This window comes from Indicator indicator, chromosome 12 (assembly GCF_027791375.1).
Source record: "Indicator indicator isolate 239-I01 chromosome 12, UM_Iind_1.1, whole genome shotgun sequence".
NCBI classification, from domain to species: Eukaryota; Metazoa; Chordata; class Aves; order Piciformes; family Indicatoridae; genus Indicator; species Indicator indicator.
Window position 1 is genome coordinate 29,480,406 of NC_072021.1, and position 17,380 is coordinate 29,497,785.

At 40.1% G+C, this 17,380-nt stretch overlaps 1 protein-coding gene across 1 annotated transcript in view; it reads right to left on the reverse strand.

Annotated features, from left to right (window-relative positions):
* Positions 1-17,380, reverse strand: part of ANGPT1 (angiopoietin 1) — a 136,365-nt gene that overhangs the window by 13,176 nt on the left and 105,809 nt on the right. The window contains exon 7 of the mRNA XM_054385358.1: positions 16,893-17,059. Coding sequence (XP_054241333.1) covers positions 16,893-17,059 — 167 coding nt within the window. The remainder of the gene's footprint in view (positions 1-16,892; positions 17,060-17,380) is intronic.

A 17,380-nucleotide genomic window follows, 5' to 3' on the forward strand; every position in this document is an offset into this window, starting at 1 on the left:
TCTCCAGAGAAGAGACTCCACAACCTCTCTGGGCAGCCTGCTCCAGTGCTCCATCATCCTCACTGTAAAGAAGTTTCTCCTCATGTTGAGGTGAAATCTTCCATGTTCAAGTTTGTATCCATTGGTCCTTGTCTTATTACTCTGCACCACCCAAAAGAGTCTGGCCCCCTCCAATTGACACCCACACCTCAGATACTGATAGACATTGATCAGATCCCCTCTCAGCCTTCTCTTCTCCAGACTAAACAGCCCCAGGGCTCTCAGTCTCTCTCCATGGGGGAGATGCTCAAGTCCCCTAAGCATCCTCGTGGCTCTCCATTGGACTCTCTCCAGCAGGTCCCTGTCTCTCTTCAACTGGGGAGCCCAAAACTGAACACAATACTCCTGGTGTGGTCTCACCAGGGCAGAGTAGAGGGGGAGAAGAACCTATATATATATAAAATAATAAAGAAAATTTGCTTCTTCTTTATTAAATTTCTTTAATAGTGGACTAAAGAGCTGTGCTTGTTGGAAACAGGTAAACTGAGCAGGGATAATTAAAAGACAGGCAGAGAAATTTTTCCTGCCATAAACCACTCATCCCATTGTATGCAGACAAATGGTGCTTTGTCACTGCTTACAAAAGTTGTATTTAAATATGTTGACTCTGGACAGTGAAAAAAGTATTTCTAGGATTTGAAATACATGCTACAGAAATCACAGAAATGGTCAATGTGGGAGTGTGAGTTGCTAACTTTGCAGCTGATGCCAGTAGCAGAGTGGTGATGGAGAGGAAGCATACAGCAGCTCTGCTTTTACTGCTAACAGGGACAGAGATGATTGTAAGAGCTGCTCCCACCATGGTGTGGTGAACAGAAATCTCTCACCAAACACAGCACAGAAGAGATAAATAAACCTGATACTACCATTTTATTTTTGAAACTATTTTCCAACACAATACTTATCAAAGCAAAATTACTCACCTTTTTTTTCTACTATAATGTAAATTTGAAATGAAACTTCACTTATTAGATATATTACTTTTATTATTATCATTACTGAAAAGTAACAATCTTGCTGCAGAAAAAAAAACCCAAACACCATCAGCCTCTTCCACCAGCAATATAAATGCTCAGATTTCCTCTTGCTGCAGAAAATACCATTGCTGTCCTGGTTCCTGGCTGTATAACAAGTTAATTTAGAAAGTAAAAGGACTATCTTGATTTCAAACTTGAAATATCTAGAGATGATCAACTCCTTAGACAGACATACAAACACTAAACATACAATAAGATGATCATGCAAATTGTTTTGATAGCACTGAAAATGGATGAACTCCTTAAAAATAAAATACAAAATTAGAACAAAATTAGGACACAGGCAAAGCCAAGGTAAGAAAAATTCAGTTAACTTAAAATGGAACTTAAAATGTTAAAATATTTTTCTCTCAGCTCAACAACAATTACTGGGTTTGGCTGAGGCCGACAGCAGAAATGCCAAAATTGATTCTCAAGGGATCTCTCAGCACAGAAACAGAGGCACCTTCCCGAGAAATTCAGATTTTAATAGTTTCCAAGGTTTATAGAAGTCATCAGACCTTCTGTTGCTTATCCTTACTGAATTGCTGAACCTTGTGATGTTTGTGTATTTTCATTCAAGGCTCTGTTTTACAGCCATGGAAGCTAGTGGGAAAGTTGAGTGAACATTGCTTTGAAATTTTGTTGATCTGTGAATCGATTCATCCTGATTGAAACTCCAGTAGAAGAGACCCACATTTGGAGTTCCAAAAGGCTCATAAATGTAGTTTGTGGAAATCCACGCAGTGCACTTCTGCAGCCCAGAAGGCAAATCGTATCCTGTGCTGCATGGAGTGTGGCCACCAGGTCAAGAGAGGTGACACTGCCCCTTGACTCTGCTCTGCTGAGACTCCACCTCAAACATTGTGTCCAGTTCTGCTGGTGTCCCCAGCAGAAGGAGGACACAGAGCTGTTGGAGCGAGTCCAGAGGAGTACCGCAAAGATGATCCAAGGAACGGAACACCTCTGCTATGAGGATAGGCTGAGATTCTGTAATAAATTGATACAGATGATTTCATAAATCCATGCCTTAGTTGCACTGAGGGTGGCATTAATTACCCACTGGCATCCATATAGGTTGTACATTATCCTAATTAACTGGTTTAGATAAAACAGAAATGGAAAACTTTATGTATCAGTGTGCAGTTAGTGCTTACTTATACCCTGATGACTACTAGTGAGCTACTGGCTTCCTGTTACCCTGCTGTCACTGCAGAAATAGCACTTACAAGCCACAGCAAAAGATTTATCACACAATTTACTCAATTGAAACTAATTAATAAGTAGTAACTTAAAAAGTTACAAATACCATAGATTGAGCTATGTCTACAAATTCTATAAATCTTACTGAGCTATGTTGGTGTTTGGAAATTAATGTGTTTAAACAGTATATGATCAGTGGGGAGGAAGGGGGAGTTTTGATTTTTTTTTGTGTGTGGATTTTTGGTTGTTTGGGTTTTTTTTTGTTTGGGATTTTTGTTTGTTTGTTTGTTTGTTAAGGGGTATGTGGAATTATGGCTTAAATTTGCCATAGCTGTACTGTAAAACCTTTAAGTACGACAAGTCCACCTCTACCGTTGAACTAAGCTCATTACATCTTTGCTATGTTGCATTCTATTGCTTGCATTTAGAAGAAGAAACCTATGCAGGTGCCATTTAAATGTGCAGTTTCCATTTACAGAGATGCAAAAGGCTATGATATCAATAAAATCTATTTAAGGATACCTGTTAATTCATAAATACTTTTTAAAAAGTCCTAAACCCCCAATATCTTCAGAACACCCCCCCCACACACACCCACCCCATTTTCTGTGCACTCAGCAATTACATATCCTCACTATTTTCATATTCATTGAACTACCAAACTACTGTGCATATTATGAGAAAATTTGGAGGTTCACTCATGCTCAAATTTTTCACCCTGGGAAGTCATTGTCTGTGAAGTGGATGAATTTTATGCATGCCTAATTCTTGAAGTTTCATAGATTATATATGCATTTTATTGTACTTATTTTCTAAATTAGCAATCATTATAAGTACCTTTCAAAGGGGAGATAATTTTTTATTTTATGTGGATACTGGACCCTTGCTGTGGAGTTTTACTCAAGTGTTTGTACAGCTTAGCAGAGAACTGCAGTCTACCTGGAGAAAGTCACTACACCAAGGATTCAAACTGCCCTTGAGAGCAGAAATTGATGTTAAATTTTATTTGCTAGTAGCCCCTTCCTTATAATCAACTGTTTCTCTGAAGTTCCATGGTCATGATAACATCTCAGGTCACAAATCAGGCATGCACTGCAGGAAAACCAGATCAAGAGTAGTAGATAGTACCACAAACTATTTTTTGCCATGAAGGAAGTAGTAAGAATCAGACAAGAGAGAAGCAGAAAAACAAGAACAAAATCAAGGTCTGGCACTGAGATGACATCTTTAGTTTCCAAAGATTTTGCATAAAGCCAAATGGAACAATGTCCCTGACATCACCTGTTCCAATAGTGTCACTGAGGCTGAAGTGCCTTCCATGAGGAGGCAGAGTTTGTGATTTACTTTGTGAGAACGACTGCAGTTGCACACAGTGGAAATTCTGTCATTCTGCTCAAGAATCATGCCTGATTCACACAGGGTTTTAGTGCTTGGAGCTCTCTAGAATGGGCCAGGCTGTTGGCTACAAAAGAAATGAGAGGCACACGAGCTCACAGATTTTCTGGCTTGAACTACGAGCATTTGTTTTTCTCAAACTAACTGTTGAATGAAGTGTAACCTGTAATCACCATTAAGAAATCAATTAAATCCTGAATTGGACATAACAGCTAGGCTGAATAACCCTTCTCCTCATGTTTCAGCTGGCACAATAGTTAACTGACACTAGGCAAAGTATCTTTAAATTATCTGTCTTTTTTCTCTCCTTGTGGAGAGCTTGAATGTAAGGGAATGAATCATTATTGATAGAAGTGCTAATAGGCTGCAATTAATTTTTCAGCAATATTTTTTGATTGTTTACACTTTATTCTGTGTTAGGAGTACAATTTTCTTTTACAATTGTTCTCCTTTGGGCATATGCACATTCTCTTTCTGAATTCTTTCCAGTGGTAATGACCTAATGACCTGCTCAAATCATAGTACAGCATTGCTGTCATGTGGCTGGAATGGAATGACTTTACAGCTGCCAACAGACTGCAATTTAAAGAAATAACTTAATGAATAACACATTAAAACAAATGTTTTGGGTTCTGCCTGAGATTTTTAAGATTTATGATGGGATTCATGTCAAGAAATGTGTGCTTCCTGCTGGGTGAATCCCAGACAATAACACAGGGATGTTCTGGGGGGACAGATTTTCAAAACAAAATGTTAATCAGGATTTCCATTCACTTACCCGTGAATCTGTTTGGTCCAGATGGATGAGACAGTTCACAGCTTCATAATTTCTACTAATTACAATAATGGACTTAATCTGATGACTGTGGACTTAAAGTCATGACATCAGTAAACAGTATAATATATGCCATTGTTTCCAAATATGGAAACAATATAAAGTAGTATTAAGGGAAAAGTAACTGCCTAATCTGTTTCTGACTAATATATTTTTTTTACCTTTTTTTTTTTTCTTTACATTTTGTTTGTATTTTTGTGTAATTTTAAAGAGTGCAATGGTAACAAAGCAAGGGCATCTTGGCCTCCAGAGAGAGCTTTGGTGGTCCTGTCTCAGCAAAGTACTTAGTATGTGCTTCAAGTTAATAAGCAATAATAAAATATATTGCCTAAGTGCATTGCTGAATAAGGGTGCACTTAAAAAATATTTTAAAGTGAGAGGTGGGAAAGAGAAGAAAAAGGTGGAGAAGAGAAAGGAAAGGTGGGGAAGAGAAAGGAAGAAAAGAATGGTCCAGAGGAGGGCCACAAAAAGGTTCAGGGGTTGGAGCACCTCTGCTACGAGGACAGGCTGAGGGAGCTGGGGGTGTTCAGCCTGGAGAAGAGAAGGCTCTGGGGAGACCTAATAGCAGCCTGCCAGTACCCGAAGGGGGCTACAAGAAGGCTGCAGAGAGACTGTTTACAAAGTCTGCAGGGACAGGATGAGAGGCAATGGTTTGAAATGAGAGAAGAGCAGATTTAGATTGGATGTTAGGAACAAGTTCTGCAGCATGAGAGTGGTGGAACACTGGAACAGGTTGCCCAGGGAGGTGGTTGGGGCCCCATCCCTGGAGATATTCAAGGTGAAGCTCGACAGGGCTCTGGACAACCTGACCTAGTGGAGGATGTCCCTACTGACTGCATAGTGGCTTGGACTGGATGAATTTTGGAGGTCCCTTCCAGCCTGGACCATTCTATGATTCTGTGATTCTCTTGTATAGCATAATTCACATTAGCAATATGACAAGGAGCCTTTTTGTTAAAGATTTATGACATTGAAAATAGGATGTAGAACTAAAACACTTATGTGCTGAAGCATGTCCCACCTATAGCCTGAGTAATACACAGCAGGTCTGGCTTGATCCCTTTGCACATTGGTGACTGTATCCTACAGGATGCTACACTCATCCTCTGGCCTTTGTCTCCATTATCATACAAAGTTTAGGCTTTCATAAGGGCAAGTATCTAGGAAAAGGTGACTGATGCACAGAGAGTTTCTGTGAAATGCTTATAACTATTTGAAAAATAAATATTGGCTTTGCTGTTTGCTTGATTTTCTTAATGCAAATTCAAGCTTAAAAAAATGCCAAAATGAGTTATGTGGCACTAAGACCTCTGTAGAAAAATATAAACAGACTGTTGAAACATATTTCAATTCCCTTGGTGGCATTTGTGGCTGCTAAACAGTCATATATGAGTGAAAGGTTCACTGACTGCCACCCATTTACGATCCAAGTTCTCTGCTGGTGCCATGCTGACCAGGCTAACAGGGTTCAGCATGTCTTACAGGAATTTTTTCTCCCTAAAATCCCAGGTTGTGCCCTTATAAGAGCTGTGATTCACAATAACAACTCCTTGGGTTCAAAGGGCACTGAGACTGGTACAGAGAGGGTTTAGCTCAGTGCAACTGAACTATAATGCTAAGTAAAAGAAACCAGAGCACAAGTGGTGCATGTGCACTTGGGTCAGGTGTGCTGAGCTGCTCCAGTACTGATTCAAAATGGAAAAGACATCAGCCTCTACTACCTGAGAAAACAGAAGGCTGGAAAATAGACTCTCTGTGGCCCCAGGCATTCATTTGTCATTTTCTCATTAGGGTTCTGTTGTTACTGAGTACCTCTTTCTTCCATGATAATGAGGAAGGTTTACCCAAACTTTGGAGATGAGCCAAACAAAAGGTGCACTGCATCAGATGCCACAAGACTCCTGTGCCATGTTCTCCACACATGATGGATACCTCTGCTTTGAGCTCTTACTCATCCACCCCATTGCTGATGTTCACCAAATAATTAATAATGCCACTTCTTATTGCCATTGCTTTAGAGAGAGACACAGCAAAATCAAGTATGTTTCCATTTCACAGGAAAAACCACAACCAAAGCACTGTAACCAAACAACAATAAACTCTTAAAGACTGATGCAACAAATGACTCTGGAAAAATCAGGGATGATCCCTTTCCCAAATTCTCTCCAAACCTCACATGTACCCATGATCTCTTGACTCATGAAAGAAATGAACTCACAGAAAGTACCACAGCACTTGGCTGGTATTATGCAGTGCTGCAAGTGTTCAAGGGTCAGGCTCTAGAACCACTTGCCAGTAGAGCTGCTGATGATAAAAGGGAGGTGGAAATAAACCAATCCCAGAGCTGGTTGGCTGGGCAGTTGGTAACAGACTTCAGAGGCTTTAAGCACAAACATAGTAGATTAAATAAAGACCACTTTAAGACTTTTCTGCATGGTTTTTTGCAGGCAGATGAAAGCTTGCTCTGTCAGGTCTGTGAGCAGACATGAGCTCATTCTGCCCACACTCCATCCTGGCTGGAAGCTGTACTGTCACAATAAGCATGACACTGAGCCTACTCAAGGGCAGGACACATTAGCTTGGGCTCCATGCCACTCTGAGAAGTCTACTGAGCTTCTGTTTAGCTGGGAGGGTGGGCAGAGACTCAGCAGCTATGTGGGCACAGAAAGTGCACATCTCTTTTTAGAAACAGTACACAGGGGGCCTCCAGCTCCCATTCTTTACTTCTGCATTGTGGAGAATTGAAGTTTGAATGTTTGGCTAAGAGTGAGAATTGTGGACATTTTGGACAAAATTTCAAGCAGCACTAATTTTTTTTTTTTCCCCTATGGAGATCCTCGCCAGATGATAAGTAGTTGAGCAGTGTAACAGCATACTGATCTGAGTGGTTATCCTCCATGCAGATGTTGTGGTTTCCATTCACTCAGCAAGAGATGGGCTTAAAATCACAAATCTTCCCTCAAAACGGTGCCACAAGCAGCAGCATGTGCCCCACAGTGTTCAAGATTCACTGAGCCTTAGAGAGAATACAAGTGTAAGTCTGGAGTACAAAATCAGAGCTCCCTCAATGAGCCTGCTGCTCTGGATTGCTGCTTCTCTTGGGAAGCAATAGCTATAATCCAGGGTCTTGCATTTCTTTCCTGAGTAAAACAGGACTTTGTCTCCTACTCTCAGGCTGTGGACCATGAATCATCAGTAGAAATAAATGGATGCTTTGCAATTTTCAGTATTTCCTAATGGTTAGCTCTAGGCAGCTCTCTACTCTGCATGTTGCCTGATTTGGCTTTTGCCCAAGGAGCTTATCTCTCCCTAGGCATGCACAGAGAAACTGATGTTGCAGCTAGGGTCCTGCACTCTGTTCCTAGGACTCAACAGCTTTACTGTTAGCACTGAAAGTCTTTATCTCATCTACCTGCAGGAAAGCATGTCTGATTCATGAATACACACTTGAGATCATTAAATTCAAGATGATGTTTAAGTCTAGTAAATTATTACAAAGCAAGTGGTTTTCTTCCCCAAGTAACCAGTAGTTCGAAGTGATGTGTTTATTTTACTGTAGATAAGCTTTATGGGAAAATTAGATACTTTTGTTCTTACTCATATATTTTCCTTTAAAAAAAATGAATCTAGGAGTCTGAAGGAGGAGATAATGATGAGATACCCACTATGTCCCATAGTGATAGCTGTGGTGGAACACACAGAAAAACAAACTTTTCTCCAGCTCTGTGGTTGAAAAGCCCTGAAATGTCAAAGGGAAGAAAAGTTTCTAGAAACCTAAGAGCTCAAACTTAATTATGGAATCTATAGCCTATCACACCCCCCTGGAAGATGGATTCTGCAGGTACATGAAAAGGAATACATGGAGAAGAATCATCCAGTTTTTGTGAAGGAAATATATCAGTCAAGAATAATCAGTTGAGGGAAAAGGACAGAGAAAAGTAAGACTGAAAACAGCAACAATTTAGAGGTGGCTCAAAAGAGCTACTAATGAAAATAACTAATAGAATCATAGAATCATAGAATCAAGAAGGCTGGAAAAGACCTCAAAGATCATCGAGTCCAACCTGTCACCCTAAACCTCATGACTATCTAAACCATGGCACCAAGTGCCACCTCCAATCCCCTCTTGAACACCTCCAGGGATGGTGACTCCACCACCTCCCTGGGCAGCACATTCCAATGGCCAACCACTCTCTCTGTGAAGAACTTTCTCCTCACCTCCAGCCTAAACCTCCCCTGGCGCAGCTTGAGACTGTGTCCTCTTGTTCTGGTGCTGGTCGCCTGGGAGAAGAGACCAACCCCCTCCTGGCTACAACCTCCCTTCAGGTAGTTGTAGACAGCAATGAGGTCACCCCTGAGCCTCCTCTTCTCCAGGCTAAACAGTCCCAGCTCCCTCAGCCTCTCCTCATAGGGCTTGTGCTCAAGGCCTCTCACCAGCCTCATTGCCCTTCTCTGGACATGCTCCAGCAATTCAACATCTTTCCTAAACTGAGGGGCCCAGTATGAATTTATTTGTGCCATGACATTTATAATGAATCACACATTGCAATTCCAAATCACATTTCTCACTTTTAAAGATATTTAAGTCATAGGCCAAGAGAAGCAGTCATCAACGTTTTCTGCCATGTGAAAGAGTCTGTGTTAATAGAAGGTCTCATTGACAGCCCTCTACCAATTTGTAGCTCTTGGAAAGTCAGGTTTTATACTTCATATGGACATATGTAGCTTGGTATTGAGCATCTGTTATAGCTTGTTCTGGTACAGCTGTGCTCCATAGCTGCAGTCCATGCTCTTTCTTCACTCAGACATGTCACAAAGTCACTAGATTTTGCAGAGCTGCCAGTTGTAAAGTCTCAGAAGGATAACTAAGAATTAGATAACATTTCATGGAGAGCCTGTTTTGCTACAGTGAATCTGTTTTCTTGCTTCTTGGAGGGCATAGAAATTAAAACTATTTTGATATTGGCAACTGCCTCCCTGCTCACCAACCAACTTCCCATCAAAATGGTCATGTTGCTGGGGAAAGTGCTCCACCACTCCCTAATCCACTATCCAAAGGAGTCCTCTCCCCTACTCCTCAGGGGCTGTACATCATCCCTCTTCCACCTGTTCCACAATTCTCTCCTTATATTCACTTCTTCTCTACTCAGTCACTTCTTTAGAATATTCAGCACAGATGCATTCTCAGTATATTGCATAACAGAAGAAGAAAAGCTCTGGTCCTGCTTCAAGACCACAGGTACTGTGAAACTACAAATAAGCTTTACCTAGTTAGAGGTGAGAACTGATCAGCTGTGGATGGATAGTACGCATGGGGATTTACATGGATTAACTTCAGGTTTATAACTCCTTAACTACACAGTGCCTTTCAGTTAGTCAGAGAAAATGTAATATTTCATGTCTGCTTACATTAAGAGATAGTGCATGGACTGCCAGTGAGCTTTAGTCACAGATATTGTGTAGCAGCTCTGGCCTGGTTCCAGAAAGACTCTGGTTAGTGGGCATCAGATTGAACCCCTGCACTTCCAGCATTTAAACTTCATAGAATATTATTGAACTGATAGTGTTCTTTAATAGAATAGTTACTTCAGCCAAATATTTAAAGAGACATTAAATTTTTTTCCCCATATTATCCTTTCTATATCATTGTTTGTGAAAAAATACTAAGCATCTTTTCAAATCATGGCAAGTATGCATGCCACAGATATCAGGCTGTCTGTTGATAGGGTTTTGCATTGATATTTCCTCTGAACTAGATTTTCAAAGTGCATTTCAAGATTCCAAAGAAAAGTGAATTACTACGTATCTAAATTTTTGCATGATGCCTAATTTTTTTTTTTTTTTTTAGTTATTCTGTAGTATTCATTTTTGACAAGAAGGGTATTGGAGTCTGGACACAGCACTGGGTCCCAGAGGATCTATATTTATTTTATTGCTTTGCTACAGATTCCCTGTATCCTCCCATTGTAGTTTTTCTTCTCCCTCTGAGAATGGTCCCTCTGAAGGTTTACTGTGGTACAAATAATGCAGAAGCAGCTAAGAAAATTCCTCAGAAAAACTGATTCCCTGTTTTACCTAAAGTACTGAAGTGACACAAGAAGAAATCCATTACTTATGGCAAATGCATCACTGAAAAACCCGGCTGATAACAAGCAACCACACTAATACCTAAACATAAGGTCTGGTGTGCTGAGGAAAATGGCAATGGCCTGCTCAGGTGCTGCTGCTGGAATAACAATAGCCTGGGGAATATGTTTTTAAATTAAAGATACACAACCATCCCCCCCAAAGTCACATGTTCAAATAATAATTTCTTTTACCTCTTACAACATTTGTACAGTTAAAAAAGATGGCACGAAAAATATTTCCCCTGCTTTACCGAAAGTGAGAAATTTTGGTAACAAATTCCAGCATTAATTCAAGAATGGTGATTAAATAAATCAATAGCCTCCACCTTAAACAAAATAATCAAAGATTAACATTACATCAAAGTCTCTGGCTCCAGGCTACCTGCCGAGTTTGCCTAAGAAAAGAGAGTGAAATAATACCATTGCTGAAATTAAATATAAAAAGTCTTAAACAAACAGGAGCTAAAAAATCCAATACTCTGGGAAGACCTTCTTCCAGCTTTTCAACACTTGATAAGAGCTTTTGACAAAGATGGCAACAGATTTTTGTCGTGACTGTTGTGATAGGGCAAGGGGTCATGGTTTTAAACTAAAAGAGGATAGATTTAGACTGGGTATAAAGAAGAAAATGGTGAAACTGGGACAGGTTGCCCAGAGAAGCTGTAGTAGACACCCCATCCCTGGAAATACTCAAGGTCAGGTTGGATGAGGCTTTCAGAAACCTCATCTAGTTGAAGATGTCCTCTGCTTACTGTAGGAGAAGCAGACTAAATGACCTTTGAAGATCCCTTCCAAGCCAAACCATTCTATGATTCTCAGTGAACTAAAAATTCCCTGTTGCCATGTCCCCTAAAGTCTAACAATTGTTAGTTTACATTCAACAGCTGATCTGGTTTCCCAAAGTAAAGCCTGGAGCTAGGAAACTGCTGTCTAGATGGTGTGAATCACAGGGCCACGTGAGTGGTTTGAAGTGATTTGAACAATTTCAGTGACTCTTCCTCCTGTTTGCAATAAATTCCATCTTGCCTTTGAGGATGCATACATCTGATTTTTTATCTACATAACTGACATTCTTCTGTCATCTTGTCTCTTGCTTGTTCCTCTTCCAAGGCACCTATGCTCTCTTTAATTTTCTCATAAGATTTCCTTATCTCTTTATCCTGCTTGTTCCAGTATAAAGACTACCTTAATTTTAGCTACCAAAGGTCAGACATGACTGTAGGTACATAATTCACTCATAGGATTTGGATGTTCTCTGCCTGTCATCAGTTTTCACCTATAGCTATAGCAATTCCAAAATCTTGCTCACCTCAGCAGTACTGTCTGATCATTTAATCCTCTTCATCCATGGACAGGACTAAAGCTAGTGTGTCACTGCAGCAAAGGAAAACTTCTGAATGAAAGAATGACTAAATACTGGAATACATTGATACAGGGAGCTGAGGATGTACTCAGCCTCTCTAAGGGTTCTGAGGTGCAAATATCTCAGTGAATTAAAAATTGTGTTTCCCCCACTCTCCACCACATGCCTTGATTGGAAGTGCTACTCCCGTGTCACAAGTAGCAAAACCAGACATGTGCACAGGCTGAAAGTACTGCTCAAAATCCAGCATCAATATCTATGCTTTCATGCACCCATACATGGGAGTGTGAGCTGTGGTGTCTGAGATTCCCACACACAGTTAGGTTTTCTGTTTAACGCTGGAGGGGCTGAGAGTGCAGGGCAGGGGGTAGTATGCCATACCTGTACAGCTGCTAAGAACACCAGGCTCAACAGATTGTCAGGAGTCACCCTGCACAGCACCCTGCCTGCACAGGCAAAGAGACACCACCTGTCCTCCAGGAGTCTCTTTCAACTTATGGTTTTGATAGTTCTATAAATATTCCTTTTGAATTAAATTAAGAATGCCTGTGCTAAATGGGGGCTTGCAAGATCTGATGCTTCTAACTCTATAGAGATTTTACCTGCCATAGTGTAAGACTTGCAAAGAATGGCAGAGACAGTTTTCATCCTCTTATAGACAGCACTCTAATCGTTTTGTCTAGATAAGAAGTCTAAGGAAAGGAAATTAATCAGTTGCCATTGAAGGTTTCACAAGTGGTGCAATATTGATTTTTTTTTTTTTTTGCTTCACTTATCATTTATCATTACAAATGCACTCCTTCAGTGTCCACGCTTTCACATCTACTTTTGTCTCTGCAGTCATCATCTGGAATAAATAGATTTAATTCTGTGTTCTCAGAAACCCTTTTGGAGCTGCCTAGTTTTGAAAGAGAAAGAAGTATATTTTTAACATACATATGTTCAGCATTACTCTTTTTAATCATAGATTCTTTAGTCAAACAAAAAGTAGTAAAGAGAATACAAACAGCCCAGAGAAAAAACAGAACACTTCTGAAATCACCAGTTGGGAGTTATCCAGACTGAATTGCACTTCACATAGCGTTTGGGTTGGTTTTTACAAAAACAGCATGAAAATTATTTTCTCTATTTTCTCAGACACATTTTATCTTTTCATGGTACTTGTTTCCCCCCCCCTTCCCCCCTCCCCCCTTTTTTTTATTGACTATATTCAAATATGAGACCTGCAGCCTTCATTTTTTGTGTCTTCCAAATGTACAAGACAGTGCCACAGAATAAGTGAAATATATTCCATGTTTTGAGATTTTCTTTTCACTTCTACACCCATTCTCTACTTCAGATCTCCTTGATCTACTGCCCAGACCAGCTTGTAAACTTCTCTCTTTATTGGTTAGTTTTTCTCAGTGAGCTTGTATTATTTGAAACCAGTGTAGAGTGCAGCCAGTCTACAATTACTTAGTTTTGCAAATAGTATTGAAGACTCACAGAATCACAGAATGTTAGGGGCTGGAAGGCACCTTGAAAGCTCATCCAGTCCAACCCCCCTGCCAGAGCAGGAGCACCTAGAGCAGGCCACACAGGAACACATGCAGGCAGGTTTTGAATATCTCCAGAGAGGGAGACTCCACAACCCCCCTGCCAGCCTTTAATGTTTAAAGAAGCAATATTTAATGTTGGTCACTAGCAGAAAATCATAACAGCTTCCAAAATAAGAGAGTTTCTAGTTTGTTTGGCAAAATTATTACATATGAACAGCAACTACAGCTTTGGAAAGATATGCTGTTTTTTTTGAGGTATTGAAAACAAACATGGCAAATGCCCAACAACTGTGAAGGAAAGGCTCTGCAAGCAGAAGGTTGGGAACTGTGGTTTCCAACTTCGGAGGAATCAATTAAATTCTTAGTGGTAGCTCCTCAGATAAAGAAAAAATAGCATTCCCTGAAGAGCAGCCAGCTATTTAGGACTCAATAATCAGGCTAGTATTTGGCCTGCCTTCTGGAGTAGCTTCTATTTGAGATAGTGATGCTGGCAACAAAATAAAAGAGTTGCTATGTCATAAGATACATGCTTGCAATGACTTCTAAACCAGCTCGGCAGACTCTGGTTTGCAAAACTCTGTTGGATATATATCTGTCTGGACTAGGCACTACTGCATTTGTCAGGCATGAAAAACAATTTAGATCTGCATAAGGCATACACTTCATTATTTCCAGAAACATCACCATGTTACTCAGACCTCTCCTTTAAATATTTATATATGTTTGAGGAAAAATCATGGAGGAATTCATTGGAAACACAAAGGGCCAACAAAGGTGGACAGACCCTTTTGTGCTTCTCAGTGTTTCCCTCTCTGTTTATTACAGAATAATGTGAATGGAACTAATTCCTTATTTGCTAGACAGCACTCCAGTTGTATTGTAAGGAAGCCCCACAGACAGCACGAATAGAACTCATTCTGGTCTTGATTGGACTATGGAGTAGGACAGAAGCCAAAGCTGCAGTCGTTAGTCCCAGGTCAAATTCCTTCTGATTGTGTGGAAAAGTTACTTGTCATGCACAACAAGGTTTATCCCTGCTACTCAGTATTATACTTTTTGAAGCCTGTACACTCTGATTTAATTTCTGCACTTCTGAAATCCATCTCATTTGTTTTTCTTCAGCCAGAAGTATCTTCATGAATCAATCTTTACAATCATTTCCATGTTCAAAAGATATTGTTTATATCACAAAAGATCTCCCTTTCTTCTAATGAAGGTGGATTTCTTTCCCTTTCCCTTTCCCTTTCCCTTTCCCTTTCCCTTTCCCTTTCCCTTTCCCTTTCCCTTTCCCTTTCCCTTTCCCTTTCCCTTTCCCTTTCCCTTTCCCTTTCCCTTTCCCTTTCCCTTTCCCTTTCCCTTTCCCTTTCCCTTTCCCTTTCCCTTTCCTTTTCCCTTTCCCTGCTCGTATAGACATTCAGAGAGCTCAGTTGATCCAGAATGATTTTCCAGTACTACTTGGCTGTTCATCAACGTACTAAACTTAATCTGTTTAAGAAATCTTCAAATGTCATCAGCCATGGCAAATCCTATGACTAAGTCCTTTAAAGGTTCTTTCTTTAAGGCAGTTTCTTACAAAAGACACATAAAAATTAAAATAAAGCTTAAATCTTGGGCTAGGGCTTACTCTTTGTCCTTCCAAGTCAGTGGCATGCCACTATTTATGTCTGTGTGGCTAGACTTTCTCATCCAGCAAGCTAACACGGGCTTGCTCACAGTGTATGTTGGAAAAAGTCCTTTCTCTGTGGAATCATAGAATCAGTCAGGGTTGGAAGGAACCACAAAGATCATCTAGTTCCAACCCCCCTGCCATGAGCAGGGACACCTCACACTAGGATCCCACGGCTCAAGAATTGACTGGGAAAGTGTTACTTGGACCAGGCTAAAACTGTGCGAGGAAAAGGGCACTCAGTTAAATATATCCAGGGAAATGGACATAATTTCTTAAAGCCATGTTCTGCTCATGGTTGGTAGTTAGCAGCTGAGGCAGTCTCAGGTCACAGTCCCCATCAGAGATCCCAACAGTTGGAGGGGCAGTGGTGCAGCCTTTCCCCAACACTGCCTCCTCTTGGGCTCAGGGCAGGCTACACATGCTTGTGATAAGCAGAGAACCATTAAGCTTTTCCAAGTTGCTGTATTCCCTTTCTATGAACACAGCCTACCATTTTGAAACAAAACACCAAATGCTCTAGCTGTTTTGCCATGAATGAACCCAGGGGAGTCCTGAAAAGAAATCCTCCCTTAACATAAGCTGTATTTTCAACATCCTTCCAGTTCCTCAGCAATACATGCTGTGCCTACTCAGTACAGAGCAAATGTGTGCAAAAACTACACTGTTTTAGTTGGCAAATTCTGACATCTTAATTCACTCTCTGAGTGATACTCCTGGCATCTCCAGTTTTCATTGGAATTTTTAAAGATAGGAGTAACTCTGTCCTTTGACAGCTCTCCTCACTTGACAAGTATTTGTCCTGTCTTTTCCTAATACTTTTGATCATCTTCTAACTGTGTTTAAGGTTCCACATTATCCAGCTTCAAACTGCTGGGGGTTTGGTTGGTTGGTTTTGTTTGTTCAATTGTTTTTTGCCTTTTTTTTTTTTTTTTAATAAATACTTCTAGCCTCTGTTTTGAGAAGTTGCCTTACTTGTATTTACTCTTTGCCTAAAAGCAGTTCAGAGTAGCTGCTCCAGATTACCAAAGCTGGGATGTCATGGGCAGTACCAAGTATAGCACTGCTGGAAGAAATGGTGATTAAAGATTTAAATCTCTTAACTTTTTTATATTAAAAAAATTAAATGAGAAAAAAATATTATTGGATCAAGTTTCAATTTCCAGTTTTATATGAGCTATAATATATGGCATGCTGCTGTTGTTGCTTAAATCAGGACAATTCAGTACTTCACACTGTTTTATCTCCTCACAATAAGATCCAGCATGCTGCTATTACTCTTTGCAGTACTCTTTTTAGTTTGGAAATATCAAATGAATGTTTTAACAACATTTTTGGTCTTTTCTTCCTTGTCCCTTGTTTCAGTTTCATGCTTTTGAGGTAGAAATCCTTCAAGAAGTTGTAATGAAAAATCCATCTCTCTTTCTAGACAGTCATTTTTGAGGTCTGATGATCTCCAATATGCTAAAAATGACACAATTTTTAGCAGTTCTACCAGCCAGCATGATTAATAGAGCATGCCTTGTTCTCAGATGTTAGGTTTACTCTAACATTCCATCTCTGAGAAAACAGACTTCTATTTTATTTTTACCCCTTCATTCACTTACAATGAAAATCAGGAGCATGTGATTGCCCTTTCTCATACTTAGCAGGCGAAAGGAACAATATTTATCACTCAGCAGACCAAAAGCATTTCCATAGACTCTTACCTGTAGTTCTGCTTTTCATTTCCTATGTGAAATCTGTCATACTGTGAATATGCTTGATTTCCTTCCCAGTCCATTAATTCAATTCTTAGAGAATATTGCCTCTGGCTTGTTATTGCAAAGATAAATTCATTTCCCAGCCAATGTTCACCTGATGGGCTACCGAAACCCTGGAAAAAAAGTTGGCAAAATAACTAGATGTAATTATTGTAATTGGTAGAATTTTCACACAATGATAAAGGCATCGTTCTATTTCACTGCTGGTCACTGCTCTCTGTGCTCCGATTGGACTACCTGCAACAAGTCTGCTAATGCCTACCGTGTAGGAGTTTCATCAGTTCAACTGATATTTGACAAGGCAGTTGAGGTTACCAGTTGAAAATCACTTCAGTTGTGAGATGTTAATGGCATGATGTCATATTTGCACATCCTTCAGTGGCAATGCTGGGCATGGTCTATGATACATTTCATAGGATGTTAAACCTAGTTGC